Here is a 14,776-nt window from a genome sequence, read left to right on the forward strand (position 1 = left end):
GCATTAGGGCTCTTGCGAAGTTTTTAAATGATAGGTGATCCAGAATGCAATAGCCTGTTAGTTACGGGATTTCCTTAGTGTAACAAAACAATTAACCAGTGGATTGACTTGCCACCAGAAGTTGTAAGTGCTCCAACACTAGGGGATTTTTAGAAAAGATTGGACAACCATTTGTCTGAAATGGTATAGGGTCTCCTGCTTGAGCTGTGTGTGTGTGTGTGTGTGTGTGTGTGTTTGTGTGTGTGTTTGTATTGGACTAGAAGACCTCCAAGGTTCCTTCCAACTCTGTTATTCTGTTAAACAAACCTGGCTTCTGTTCAATCTATCAAAGATGGTTTGACATTGCAAGGCAGAAGGATTTGGACGTTATAGCCAGCTCTTACCACTGGCTTCCAACTTGGAAACTTTATAGATTGAGTCTTGTTTGCCCAACTACAACATTTCTACTTATTTCAAGGTCTTGCCCTTCATAGTCTTAGAGTCAGGATTTCTTTCACTAACCACATGCTGCCTTTCTGGTCTAGACAAACCCAAGATTGTGTTACATTGTTCTGTGCCTTGCGATAATTTACATGCAGGTCTGCCTTTACTGTCACCTAAGAAAAGCCAGATCTCTTTCCAAGAAGAGCTGCTGCTTTTAGATTTGTATCCTGCTGTCCTTCATAGAGTGGCTCAGTTTTTATCTGCAGTGATTTCCGTAAGAAGGCAAAATATGTCCTAACCTCAAGTGATGATATTGTGAAGTTTTCTATTCTCTATTCACTGTATTTATTTGTTGGTCTTCTTAACAGAATAAGAGAATAATAGATTTGGAAGGGACCTTGGAGGTTTTCTAGTCCAACCCCCTGCTCAGGCAGGAAACCCTATGCCATCTCAGATAAATGGCTGTCCAGTGTCTTCTTAAAAACTTCCAGCGCTGGAGCATTCACAACTTCCAGAGGCAAGTCATTCCACTGATTAATTGTTCTAACTGTCCGGAAATTCCTCCTTAGTTCTGTGTTCTTAGTTTTTAGCACAATTTATTTATATTTTGTTTTATGTTTCATTTTATTTAATTATTTCTTCCTTTTTTCCCCTTTAACCTTAACATTTTAGATTGTATAGGACTGATACACTGCTTTTGATCGATATTTTCCAATATATTTCTATCTTGTTCGTCATTGACATGCATAGATGGATGGATGGATGGATGTTCCAGAGAAAATGGGAGAAGTATAATAGTCTGTGCATATGGAATCCTATACTATTTTGACCTAGGAAGAAGTATAATATTGTTGATGCTACTGACAGCTTAATTTTCCTTTTTTTTAAAAAAAAAAACCTGCAGTCCTTCAGGAGAAAAGCATGAGGAGAAAGAAAAGAAAGGAAGGAAGGAAGGAGGGAGGGAGGGAAGGAGGGAGGAAAAAAGGAAGGAAGGAAGGAGGGAAGGAAAGGAAGGAAGAAGAAAAGGGAGGGATGAAAGAAGAGAAGGAAGGAAGGAAGGAAGGACAAAGAAAGAAAAAAGAGAAAGAAAGTCAGAAAAAAGAAGAAAGGAAAGGAAAGAGAAAGAGAGAGAGAGAGAGAAAGAAAGAAAGAAAGAAAGAAAGAAGAAAGAAAGAAAGAAAGAGAGAGAGAGAGAGAGAGAGAGAGAGAAAGAAAGAAAGAAAGAAAGAAAGAAAGAAAGAAAGAAAGAAAGAAAGAAGGGGTATTTGAAAGGCAATTGGTGCACCTTTTCAGCTGAAAGAACTAGGAATCAGAGCTGCATAATTGTGCCTCAAAATGCAAAAAAAAAGAAGAAAAAAGAAAAAGAAAGAACGAAGGAAAGAAAGAAACCCTATGCGTTTTTGGCAGTGATTAAGTAGGGTACACATTGCAATGTGTTCTGTTTTACAAATCAGTAGGGAAATGTAACTGTCAGTCGCCCCCCCTTTAATAACGTCTTGCTGCAATTTCTCAGATAAGCTTGGGGAGACAAAGATGATTGCCAGGTGTCCAGTAATTCGGTGTTTTTGAAAATCTAAAGGTTGCAAAGGATGGATGAATGTTGTTAGCAATTGTCATGGTAACCGAGCACTAGCTCTTAAATGCTACCATGTAGCTGTCCCACACATATATCTTATTCCCTCTATATTTATTCCTCACTCGTATTTTGTTGTCTGTTCTTGGTTATCATCTTCTTCCCCAATTGTTAAAGAGGTATATTCAGAGAAGTCAGAATTACAGGGACAGAATGTCCAGGAATTGACACACGTTCCTTTAGACAATCTTTTATGATAACCTGTTGCCAGGTGTTCATAGTAAGGCAAAGCACAGGTTCTCATCCCAAAACTCTTTTATCCCACTGTACTGATTCTCATTCTCTCTCTCTCTCTCTCTCTCTCTCTCTCTCTCTCTCTCTCTCTCTCTCTCTCTCTCTCTCTCTCTCTCTCTCTCTCTCTCTCCTCTCTCCCTCTCTTCTACTGTCTTTAAAACCACCCGCAAAATCCACCTTTAAAAAGGCGGATTTTAAGTGGAACATTTGACATCACCACATCCTGCACTAGAACTAAATCAGGTATGTGCAACTGAAATGAACAGAGAACTTATTATTCCTCTCTCTATATAGTCCTCACTTGCAATTATTTGTTTACTGACTGTTCAAAGTTACAGGGGCACTGAAAAAAAGCAATTTATGACCTGTTTTCACACTTACGACTGTTGCAGCATCCCCCCCATGGTGACATGATCAAAATTTGCACACTTGGCAACTAAATAGGAAACCCAGCTGCCCAAGAACAAGGTGGCTGGACAGCATCAAAGCTGACGCCAGCCAGAGCATAGAACAGCTCAAAGAAGTAGTGCAAGGAGGGAAGATGTGGAGAGACCCGGCCTGCAGAATTGCCAAGAGTCGGACAGGGCTCTTTCAGAAAGAGTGCTAATGATCAGCTGTCTGCAAGGAATATAAATCCTTCCACCCTCCACCATTCACTCAGAACTGAAGAAGCTTCTTGGATGAGAAGCAAAACGTCTTCAAGGAGGAATAAAGTCCAGCTGCCTTTTGAAGAAAAAAACAAAACAAAACACCTTTGGGACAACCATGACTTGGATCTCCTTAGTTTCTCCATGACTAAAAGGATAACATCATCAGTTGGGTAATGAAGCGTCGGCAAGAAAACAACCAAGCTCAGAGAGGATCAAGAACTGCCCTTGAAATACAAATAGAAGGAAAGCTTGTGGCTTGGATGGCCTTGTAGAGCCATTGTTAATCAGTACAGCAGGAAATGAACAAGTATTCTTAATAGCTAGAAGGCAAATTTCTGTCTTTGATTCACTGATTGATTTAAAGATCTTAAGCTGCTCTTCAAAGTAATTGGGCCATCCGACATGCACAGGAGGTTTACGTATATTTCTTCTCTGTGTCACATTTGATCATTTAAATTATTTGGAGGGGGGGCAGGCATTTTACTTTTAGACAACACCACAGCAATAGCAGTGCTGAGTATCTGAGTGGGCATTCTGGCTAGGGGGAATTCTGGGAGGTGAGTCCACGCACCTTAAAGTTGCCAAACTATGATACATTAGGCCTCTCCTGGTTAGAATTCAACCTGTGGCACTCTTTGTCATCCTGCTTCTTTAAAATGTGCTAGGCGATGGCTGTGGTGTGTTTGCGTGTGGGTATACATTAAGTTGCATTGACACACAGAGAGAAGGACAGAGGGACTCCTTGGTAGAATTTCCATATGTCACAACATATTCAAAACCTAAGAAATTTCGTGACTGAATATCAAATGTGAAACTAGAAAAGGTAGCCTGGAGAGTTTGGCTTGGTTTTTTTTTTTGCACTGTTGCTATGGAAATAGTTTGTTAGTATGGCTTCTAGTTTTTCAGCACTATATATTCCTGCACTTGAATTTTTTGTTATGGGAATTTTGAAATGGGAAAACACAGCGGGGGAAAAAAACTTGAGCTGGAACACTCCCTTCTTCTTGGATGGGCATGTTCTGCAGTCTTCTTCCCCTTTCTGCTTTACAAGCTTTGTTCTTTTATTTATTAGCTGCCTTCAATTTCAGGGCTCATTCCTGGCAACCATCCGGATAAGTCCCTGCAGTTATTTTATGGCAAGATTTCAGGAGTGGTTTGCCATTCAGTCTGGAAAAGACTCAAGTTCAGATTTTTGACTTTGGATTCCCATTTCAAATGGTCTTCAATAAGTTTTCAAAAAAAATTAAAATAAATAAAAGTCTGCCTGTCTCGCTTCCTCAGTATCTACTTAAGGAAACCTTTCTAGCACCAAGAATCAATGCTCAGTCCAGAATTGTGTGAGGTTTAATTTCAATTATTTGTGCGTTGTTAAGCATGATTATGTTTTATTTCTCAGTCTGAGTTAGTGAGGACCCATTTTATGACTATCAGATGGGGCTCAATTATGGGCATAATCAGTGGTGGGATTCAAATAGGTGAACAGCCGGTTCTCTGGGTAGATGCCACTTCCAGAAGTCCATACTCCAGAAGCCAATACTCCAGAAGATAGGCTTAAGATACAGAAGGATCTGGACAGACATGGAACACTGGGCACTATCTAACAAAATGAAATTCAATGGTGAAAAAAGTAAGGTTCTACATTTAGGCAGGAAAAATCAAATGCATAGGTATAGTATAGGTGGTACCTTGCTCAATAGTAGTAACTGTGAGAGGGATCTCGGAGTCTTAGTAGACAATCACTTCAATATGAGCCAGCAGTGTGCTGCAGCTGCCAAAAAAGCCAACACAGTGCTAGGCTGCATTAACAGAGGGATAGAATCAAGATCAAGTGAAGTACTAATACCACTTTACAATGCTTTGGTAAGGCCACACCTGGAATACTGCATCCAGTTTTGGTCACCACGATGTAAAAAAGATGTCGAGACTCTAGAAAGGGTACAGAGAAGAGCAACCAAGATGATTAGGGGGCTGGAGGCTAAAACATATAGGGAACGGTTGCTGGAATTGGGTATGTGTAGTTTAATGAAGAGAAGGGTGAGGGGTGACATGATAGCAGTGTTCCAATATCTCAGGGGCTACCACAAAGAAGAGGGAGTCAAGCTATTCTCCAAAGCACCTGAAAGCAGGACAAGAAGCAACGGATGGAAACTAGTCAAGGAGAGAAGCAACCTAGAACTAAGGAGAAACTTCCTGACAGTTAGAACAATTAACCGGTGGAACAACCTGCCTCCAGAGGTGGTGAATGCTCCAACACTGGAGGTTTTTAAGAAGAGACTGGACAGCCATTTGTCTGAAATGGTATAGGGTTTCCTGCCTGAGCAGGGGGTTGGACTAGATGACCTCCAAGGTCCCTTCCAACTGGCCTGATGGGACGGGGTGGGTTTGTTATTTGTTATTATGACTTTAATTTTAAATTTGTACTATGGGCATTGTTTAATCATGTTTTAATAATTTTAACTTTTGTATCTGTTTTTTACGTATTGCCCTGTTAACCGCCCTGAGTCTCTTGAGAGAAGGGCGGTATATAAATTAAATTAATTAATAAATAAATAAATAAATATATATTATTATTATTATTACATACTGGGCCTGGGCAACAAAAAATTAGCTACCGGTTCTGCTGAAGTGGTGCGAGCTGGCTGAATCCCACCACTGGTCATAACCCAAGGGGTGTGTGTGTGTGTGTGTGTGTGTGTGTGTGTGTGTGTGTGTGTGTATACTTGTATATGTATATGTATGTATATATGTGTGTGTGTGTATATATATATATATATTACACACACACAGGCTTGATTATGGTCTTAACTCAAGGAATAGATAGATAAATAGAGAGAGAGATGATAGAGATAGACAGATATAGATACAGATAGACAGACAAATAGACAGACAGATAGAGATAGAGAGAAATAGAGAGAGATATGCTTTTCTCTTTGCTCACTCCCTTTAAGAAGGGTTTTCTTGGATCCTTTGGTAACATCCAGACATGCAATTCAATTCCCAAGCAATCCTGCTGTGGTTAGTACATTCCAAGGAGCGGCAGCATCACCAGCCTGTTCTGGTAACATAGAGGGAAATTGCACAATTCTTCTGTGCAGCAGGCTCTCTGGAATAAATTGCCTCCTGCTTTTGTACTTCTCTCTCTCTCTCTCTCTCTCTCTCTCTCTCTCTCTCTCTCTCTCTCTCTCTCTCTCTCTCTCTCTCTCTCTCTCTCTCTCTCTCTCTCCTTCCCTCCCTCTCCTTTGCACAATGTACCTTGGCTGTAAGGATAAAACAGATCAAGTCCCTCATTAACAGCATTATTATTATTATTATTATTTTGCAGGTTCTCTCTGGTTTAATCGTCCGGATCACCCTCCTGTCCCCCTTTCTTGCCCCCACTCCATAAAATATGCATCCTTTGCTTGCCTTGAATATGAACCTTATTAACCTGAGATATATCCTGGATTGGCAACTTGGGAGCCTTTAATAACATTTCAGTCTGCTGTCTCAGTGCTTAACACTGCAGCATTTTAAATGCCCCCTCCCTCTCTCCTCTTGTTTCCTGAAGTGCCTTTTAACAATATTTTAGCAAACTAACTCTGGGGAACACTTGTTGCTGGAAATAATGTTTTCCTTGGTAAATCTCTGCATCATTGCGACATGTTTAATGTTGCAAAATGGGCTTATATGTGGCTGGGTTTTTGTTGTTGTTGTTGTTGTTTTAAATGGGAGCCTGAGCATAAATTCCAGGTATTCTCTCCCACTTCCCTAGCCAGTTACATCCCAGAATAAGTCCAGATCAGCCTGAAGAGTTGAGAAACACCACTTCTTCACTTCTTCTTCTTCTACTTCTTCTTCTTCTTCTTCTTCTTCTTCTTCTTCTTCTTCTTCTTCTTCTTCTTCTTCTTCTTCTTCTTCTTCTTCTTCTTCTTCTTCATCTTCATCTTCATCTCCTTCTTCATCTCCTTCTTCATCTCCTTCTCCTTCTCCTTCTCCTTCTCCTTCTCCTTCTCCTTCTCCTTCTTGCTTTAATTGCTTTTTTCCTAGGCCTGGAATATTTATAGGGTAGGAGATTGCCAAATTATTTATTAGATGGAGAATCTGGGGATAGACTAATATAAATCACTTAGGCTGGTATTGAATATACCAGACACTCAGTAATTTAAAAAGCTTTAATAAAAATGCTAAAATATGAGAGTTGTCGGGTGGCTGTAATGAGACTAAGTTATCATGTTTTTATCAGCGATTTTTGGCTGTTGTACTTTTATAGTTTGAACAAAGACTCAAAATGTAGGCAGGGCCTCCCAAACCCCCAGATGCCAAATTTTTAGATATCTGGGACAGCAAGATTCCTGCAATTGTGGCAGGTGAGGAACTCTGACACATTCCCACAATGAAGCTCCTGGTACCTTCTAAGACAGGGGTGTTCAAACTTGGCCCTTTTATGACTTGTGGACTTCAACTCCCAGGCACGCTGGCTGAGGAATTCTGGGAGTTGAAGTCCACAAGTTATAAAAGGGCCAAGTTTGAACACCCCTGTTCTAAGATGTTGTAGGGAATCCAAGTGTTCTGTGTGGTTTCTGAGGTTGTTGAGTGTTGAGTACTCCTCCAGGAACTGTCTAAACCTTTTGCTTTTCAGAAGAAGCATGAAGCCATATTGTCTTCTTTCTATCCTTGGTCAGCAAGGACTGTTGCTCTATGGATGTTGATCCAGGCTATGCTTTATCTCTGGAACCCTTCCTTGCTTCCTTGCTTCCTTGCTTCCTTCCTTCCTTCCTTCCTTCCTTCCTTCCTTCCTCCCTCCCTCCCTCCCTCCCTCCCTCCCTCCCTCTGCTTCCATCCATCCATCCATCCACCCATTATTACATTCATGCATTTGGTACTAAAACCTCAGAGAAAAAAATGATGGAAGCCCAATTAGTATAGTAGCCAAGCCAACTTGCTCCCGAGTAGTCAGCTGATTCAAAGATGCTACATGGTTTACTATGACCTTCTTTTCTACCAGTGTCTTGTTATCAGCAGGAATCCTGTTTTAGGAGAGAGCAGGAACAGGTGGAAGGGGGAAAGAGAGAGAGAGAGAGAGAAACTTCACAGCGGTTGCCAAGCAACTATCCATATCTGTTTTCATTGATTCTTTTTCCCCCCTAAGATGCCAGCACATTTTCTTGACTGGAGGCCACAGTTTATTTTATCTTGATTAAATCTTTCAGGGCTTCAGGGACATATCCAGTGACATAGCGATGTCACCAAGGAGGCAGCGATGAATATTTTCATCCTAAATCTATCTGAACTGTGTACAGAAATTGGATAAGTGGTACCAATGGAAGAAACTCATCTTGAGAGGATGGGTAAAAGTCTGTTAGAAGAAACAGCTTGTCTGACCCTGGCTGGTATTCATTAGCCAGGATGGAAGAGGCAAATGAATAAATTTGCAGAATCAGGGTGAAAAGGAGATTATCAAACCCAGTTCCTTTTCTCAGGTCAAAAATCTAAACTAATGTCTCCTAGGTAAGACGGCTGTTCTGTTTTGCTTGAACACAATCCATAACAGAGAGGTCTCATAATATTTTTCATTGTTCTTGCTATTAGGAAGATATTTTTTCCCCTGAACATTCAACTGGAATCCAATTATAAGCTTCTTATTCTGTCTCTTGATGTGGACCATCTGAAATTAAGGAGTGATGCTTAATAATTTTGCAGAAATGGGCATTTTAGCAGGACCAGTTGGCTGACTTTGGTGTATATCTAAAGTGAATGTCTCAGACGTGCCTCCCCGCCCCTCAAAAGGCAACTCAGCTGTTTTTTTTCTCCCTTGAGGAAAGAAGAAGAAAGTGTTTTGCTTCTCTTCCAAGAAGCTTCATCAGTTCTGATGGCAGGGTATGGAAGGATAGGTACTGATAGTTGAGACTAGATGTTGGGGGCCAATGGAAAGATAGATTCTGATAGGATGGGGTGTCTGTGTCTGTGTGTGTGGTGTGTGTGTGTGTGTGTGTGTGTGTGTGTGTGTGTTTCTTTGCAGTGATCTGATTGTTAGCACTCTCTCTGAGAGAGGAGTTTGTCTGTGCCCAAGTGGCCTCAACAGCTCTCAACAATCAGATGACTGCAAAGAAATACTATCCTTCCTTTCCCCCACCAATCACTCTTGACTGTCAGTACCTATCCTCCCATGCCCCCACTATCAGAACTGAGGAAGCTTCTTGGATGAGAAGCAAAATGTTTTCTTCTTCTTCCTCAAGAAAAAAAAAGCGGTCCAGTTGCCTTTTGGGAAAAATAAATAAATAAAAGCACCTTGAGGTCAGCTATGACCTAGTTGACTGAGAATCTCTACAGACACCTCAAGTGAATCTCACAATTGGCCCTTGTTTTGGTATCTTGATTCCTCCTTGCAAGTTACCCAGATTCACAGTCATTGATTAAACCATCTTGCAGAAAGGGAAATGTGATAAAGTCATGGTGTCTGCGTTGAGCCTTAGTCAATATATGTTCCCTTGTGCTCCTGGCTAACAAGAAAGAAAGACAGAAAGAAATTGTGCGTTGCCCAGGTTGGTTTTAATACAGTCCATAAATTAGAGAGGCAATACAAATGAGGTGCTATAGCTTGGAATGTAAGTATACGGGGAAGATATTCTATAGAGAATTGCATAAGCACCTCGAAGCAAAATCTGTTTACTTCCAAGGTAGGGAAAGCAGTGGAAAAAAGGGGCTATAAATACAGAAGCTGAAAGATGCGCTGGAAACAACCATTATAAACCACTAGAGCGGAGCTTGAGTGACTTACGACGTCACGGGAATCATGGTGTGTATTTATATCCCCGCAATTCATAATAAATTGTTCTCATCCCCTATCGTCTGTTTTCACCAAATGCAGCATAGGCAAGGGAAGGAATCATCAGTAGAATGGGATTTGATCTGACATGATATAAAGTGTTAACTAAGGGGGGCACTGAACATAGAAATCCCGTGTAAGGCCAGCATGGAAAAACCAGCTATCCACTTAACATCCACCCGGTTTAACCCGGAAAAATGCCTGGAGAGAGGAATGGTCTAAGGCAGGGGTCTTCAAACTTGGCCCTTTTATGACTTGTGGACTTCAATTCCCAGAATTCCTCAGCCAGGCATGCCTGGCTGAGGAATTCTGGGAGTTGAAGTCCACAAGTCATAAAAGGGTCATGTTGAAGACCCCTGGTCTAAAGGTACCTTTCTTCTGGCCTGACCATTAGTCATCCCTCTACCAAATCCACCTGGTTTTGATATGCCCTGTTTTGTCTGGTAGAAATTGAACAGAATTAGGTGTGTGATACTTGCAAGAAGTGCCTTTGCCTTATATCACTGTATATATGTATGTATCATTCCTGTTTATTCACATTTGGAGCTTCTGGATATTTCAAAAATAATTCTTTTCTTCTTTTTTCCCCCCACTGGTTAATCATCTCAATAAAGTCATTTGATTTGAAGTGAAGAGTCCGGGGGTGGGGGGGGGGGAATTGTTATTTCAAGTAGTGATTTTATAAAAGGTTTCCAGTTGTCAATCAAAGGAAACATGAACACTATCTTTGAAGCTTGGGCTGAAATGTAGAGGACATTGTTATGTCCCTCAAAAACAGGGCTCCATGCCTCATAATGTTTCTTTCCAGGAGCTGTTTACTTTGTTATATATATATATATTAAAAAACCACTTCAAACCTGGTTTGTTCTTATTCTCGTAGGTAAAGAGGAGAGGAGAGTGGGTGGCGTTTTTCCCAATCGCTCTTGTAACCCATATCTTGTAATCCATATGGAGTTGCAGTTCCATGGATGAACTTTGATTTGAGCCCATGGAAGACCTTTCCTCTGTCCTTGAACCAGCTTTCATTTTCCTTCATTTCCACCACCCCCCCTGGTGATACAAAATGCATTATCAAGGCCATAATAACTACCATAGCAACCAATTGTGAAGGCACAAACATGAGATTAAGATTCAGAGGAAGAATAAGCCACAAAGACAGGGAAGATTTCTTGAAGAACATCTTTTCAGGTCGTTGTCTTTTATATTAAAAAGGGGGGGAAATAGTGATATAGAAATATATATAGAGAGAGAGAGATTGAGAAAGGCTGATTCATTTTTCCCCCATAGATTGTTGTTCTATTTTTATTTTTATTTTTTGTTTGGTAAGGTATCAGCTGCCCTTTAGATCTGCTCTGTTTTAGATTGCCTGCAGCAGAGTAAAAGACTGAAGAGTAAAGAGTCTTTTAAAAATATTTCAAAATGTTTTGAGTTCTTTCCCATGAAAGGCAAGGGATATCATTAGAATGGAAGGCTGGAGAAAAAGGAATGGAAATAGAGAATTCTTTATTGGCCAAGTGTGATTGGACACACAAGGAATTTGTCTCCGGTGCATAAGCTCTCAGTGTACCTACAAGCAACAAGTGATAAATCATGATCATAATCGTAAAATACAATCCTCATAAATCATAGTTACAGACTCAGGGATGGCCATAGGATACTCAATAAGCAAACAACATGAATCATAATAGGATGCCAAACAAAGGCAATCAACATAAATCATGGGATACAAACGACAAAGTTATAGCCATACGAAGCTAAGGAAATAGGTAATAGGAAAGATGAAAAGATAAGAAGGATAATAGGTAATGCAGCCCTACTAGGTGTTTTGACATCCTAGGGCATAGACAATGTTGTGGGAATTAGTTGTTTAGCAGAGTGATAGCATGATTAAAGAGAGAAGCAACCTGGAATTAAGGAGAAACTTACTGACAGTGAGGACAATTAACCAGTGGAATAGCTTATGCCCAGATATCATGGGTGCTCCATCACTGGAGATTTTGAAGAAGAGGCTATGCAGTCACTTGTCTGAAATGGTATAGGTTCTCCTGATTGAGCAGGGGGCTAGACTAGAAGACCTCCAAGGTCCCTTCCAGCTCTATTCTATTCTATTCTTCTGATCCTGACCAGCTCAAGGTTGACTCAGCCTTCCATCCTTCTAAGCTCAGTAAAATGAGGTCCCAGATTGTTGAAGGGTGACTCTGTAAACTGCTTAGAGAGGGCTATAAAGCACTGTGAAGTGGTATATAAGTCTAAGTGCTATTGCTAGTGCTATTTTGGCAAGAAGCCACGTCTTCTTCATATTGAATAGGTCAAGAAAAGTGAATCTGCCATTGCTAACATCAGCATAAAATGCTTAATGTACTGATGTCCTTCCCCATTGTTTTATTGCAGTTCCCCCCCAGATTATAAACATCTCATCAGACATCACCATCAATGAAGGCAGCAGTGTCACTCTCCTGTGCTTAGCCTTTGGGAGACCAGAACCGACAGTAACATGGAAGCATCTCTCCAGCAAAGGTAAGAGGTGGCCTCCAAGCAGGAAGATGGGTATTCCATACAAGGAGAATAAAATCGACAGTGTAGCAGAGGAAAGAGGTAGGTGATGAGACAGGGGGAGAACTGTTGCTTGGAATCTCATGCATTAATATTTGGAAAGATGCACCTGGAGGTCTTTCAAGATTACAGACAGAGGACCCTCCATAGGTTGCATTTGGGCTGTTCCTGGATCAGATCTGACCCCGGTGATCACACAAAGCTTTGATGAAGCAGACTAGCTTCACTGATGATGATGATGATGATGATGATGATGATGATGATGATGATTGCTAATGTAGGTCTGTAGTTTATTTATTGGAACATCATGATAGGCAATTTCCATTGGCAGGGGCACCAGTGAGAGGCCAGTTCACCCCTTTATTTTGCCTTTCAAATTGAGTAAGGTTTGGCTTAGAAGTCTCCTCTGCAGTACTTGCTTTGGAAATTTAGAAATGGCTGGGCAAATGATTGCAATACTATGCATTAAGGTCACATCAACAAGTAAATGCTATGATCAGCTCATACGGTTCTCACAGCATGTCAAAGTTTGATGATGGTAGAAATGGTCCTAGATTAGTTAAAGGAATTGCAGGAAGGAGAAGAAATAAAACCAGTAGCAGATTGGAAATGTCCAGTATGGGAGACACTGGAGGAAGAAAGACAGCACATCTTATTATTGGAATATTAAATAGCATCTGTAAAGAGACATGAACAACTTCTGTTAACAATGTCCGGCTTCTTAAAGTGTTAGTCTCTGTGTCTTGATGGGTTGACACGGGAAACATCATATGATGAACCAAAGGTGCTTTTTAAAAGGTGGGTGGATTTTGTTGCCTTTTGGGGGGAAAAACACCTTTGGGATAACCATGACCTGGATGACTGAGAATCTTCATAGCCATCATATGATGATGTCTTTACGGATGCTATTTAATTCAGAGGCTGTGCCTTGCAGTTTGAGATATGGTGGATTCTTCTCTATCAACACATGTCACAAAGTTGGTCTTTTGTATAGTAACAAAAATTATATGCACAGAAGAATGCAACCAATACGTCAAGTCCTTGCTGATGACTAGTTTGTGGTTTAACTGCCAGCTTTCTGATTTCAGTTTCACGCAGGCTTTGGTGACAAAAGGCAGAGTGCCTTAACTGCTTTGTTTTTCAGTCACATAACAGTTTCATGTAGAGTTCTCTGCATCCATGTTTTGAGCAGAAGCCTTAAGACAGGACTAGAAGAGGAGTAAGAATATTTTAGACATAATGGATAGCTCACTGGGAGATCCTGCAGAATCTAAATTCTTCCGACACTCTTATGCAAAAGTTACATCAGGGTAACTTTCCTTTCGGAAATTGAAAGTTTCATTTGGCCAGGTTTCCAAAGAAATTAGAAATGTGGATTGTTCCAGTTTTGCATTTTTCCAAGGGCACTGGGCTCTGCCTCTCTTTTGATGCTATTTAGCAGTGTAGCTCCACGCAATGAAACATTTCCTCACGAGGGTGACTTTAGGTATGCATGTTGACGCTGCAGAATGAATGGGGTAGATGAAGGTGAAGGGAACAGACTGAAAACCAGCAGAAGAGTGTGAATTGCTAATGGAATTATTTCTAGAAATTCTTCTAGCAAACCTGCAATTCAGGAAGGAGAGGAAAGGAAGGAAAGAGTAATTTAATAAAACATAACTAATCTATTTGGCACCTCCAGTTTCCCAAGGATCAAGAGAGGTTTAAAGAATATACCAGTCTGGAAGTCAGATAAGAATTTTATTGTCTGTCTTGAACGGGAGCAGAATTAAAATAGAAACCTCTAGTCTACATCCAGTGTTCTTTAATGACTAAATCGTGCAAGATATTTTTCCTGAGACCAGCTATAAATCCAACTGTTTCTCCAAAGAGATTCAAAATGTACAAATTCCCATGTGCTGAAAGCTTTTTTTTCTTTCTCTCGGCTGCAGCACTTTCTCAACTTGAATAGCCTTTATTCCTAAGTCATATTTATACAGAAGCTGTTCGGCTTCTTTGCATTAAAAAAAAAAGCCTACGTAAGCAAAAGCAATTGCTTGAAAAAGAGCCTCTCATTTCACACGGAAGTCCTTCTTTCTTCAGTAGCCGGGCAAAGAAAAGTTGCTCAAAGCGATGAGATTGCTTTTTATGGCAGTGACAATGCATCATCTCTCTTGCCTTGACCTCCTCCTCTCCCAAAGGCACTCCGTGCAGAGAGGACAAAGATTGGAAAATCTCAGCCTTGTGTGAATTGGGGCCTTGACAAACGCCATCCTCTCCCCCCAAAGAACCACTGCCTTGCTTTTTTGTATTGTTTTACCTCTCCCTCCCCCATTCCTGTCTGTGTTGTTAAGTATCATGGTTTGTTTTGCAAATGAGCAAGTACTTCTTTTTTTTAAACAAAAAATAATCAAACTTCCAAATATCTGCTATAGGCTAATTCTGAAACTCCTTCCCACCACTGTTAGTCTTGCTAAAGCTGAAGCTTTACCATCTCTC

At 40.6% G+C, this 14,776-nt stretch overlaps 1 protein-coding gene across 2 annotated transcripts in view; it reads left to right on the forward strand.

Moving 5' to 3' along the window:
• LOC308671462 (opioid-binding protein/cell adhesion molecule homolog) overlaps positions 1-14,776 on the forward strand; it is a gene marked incomplete at its 5' end in the record, with an annotated part of 598,349 nt that overhangs the window by 521,001 nt on the left and 62,572 nt on the right. For both annotated transcript variants that reach the window (XM_081333652.1, XM_081333651.1), the window contains one exon: positions 12,137-12,262. In XM_081333652.1, coding sequence (XP_081189778.1) covers positions 12,137-12,262 — 126 coding nt within the window. The remainder of the gene's footprint in view (positions 1-12,136; positions 12,263-14,776) is intronic.

The sequence above is a fragment of the Vipera berus genome (genome assembly GCF_964194415.1).
Source record: "Vipera berus genome assembly, chromosome: 8".
Classification (NCBI taxonomy): domain Eukaryota; kingdom Metazoa; phylum Chordata; class Lepidosauria; order Squamata; family Viperidae; genus Vipera; species Vipera berus.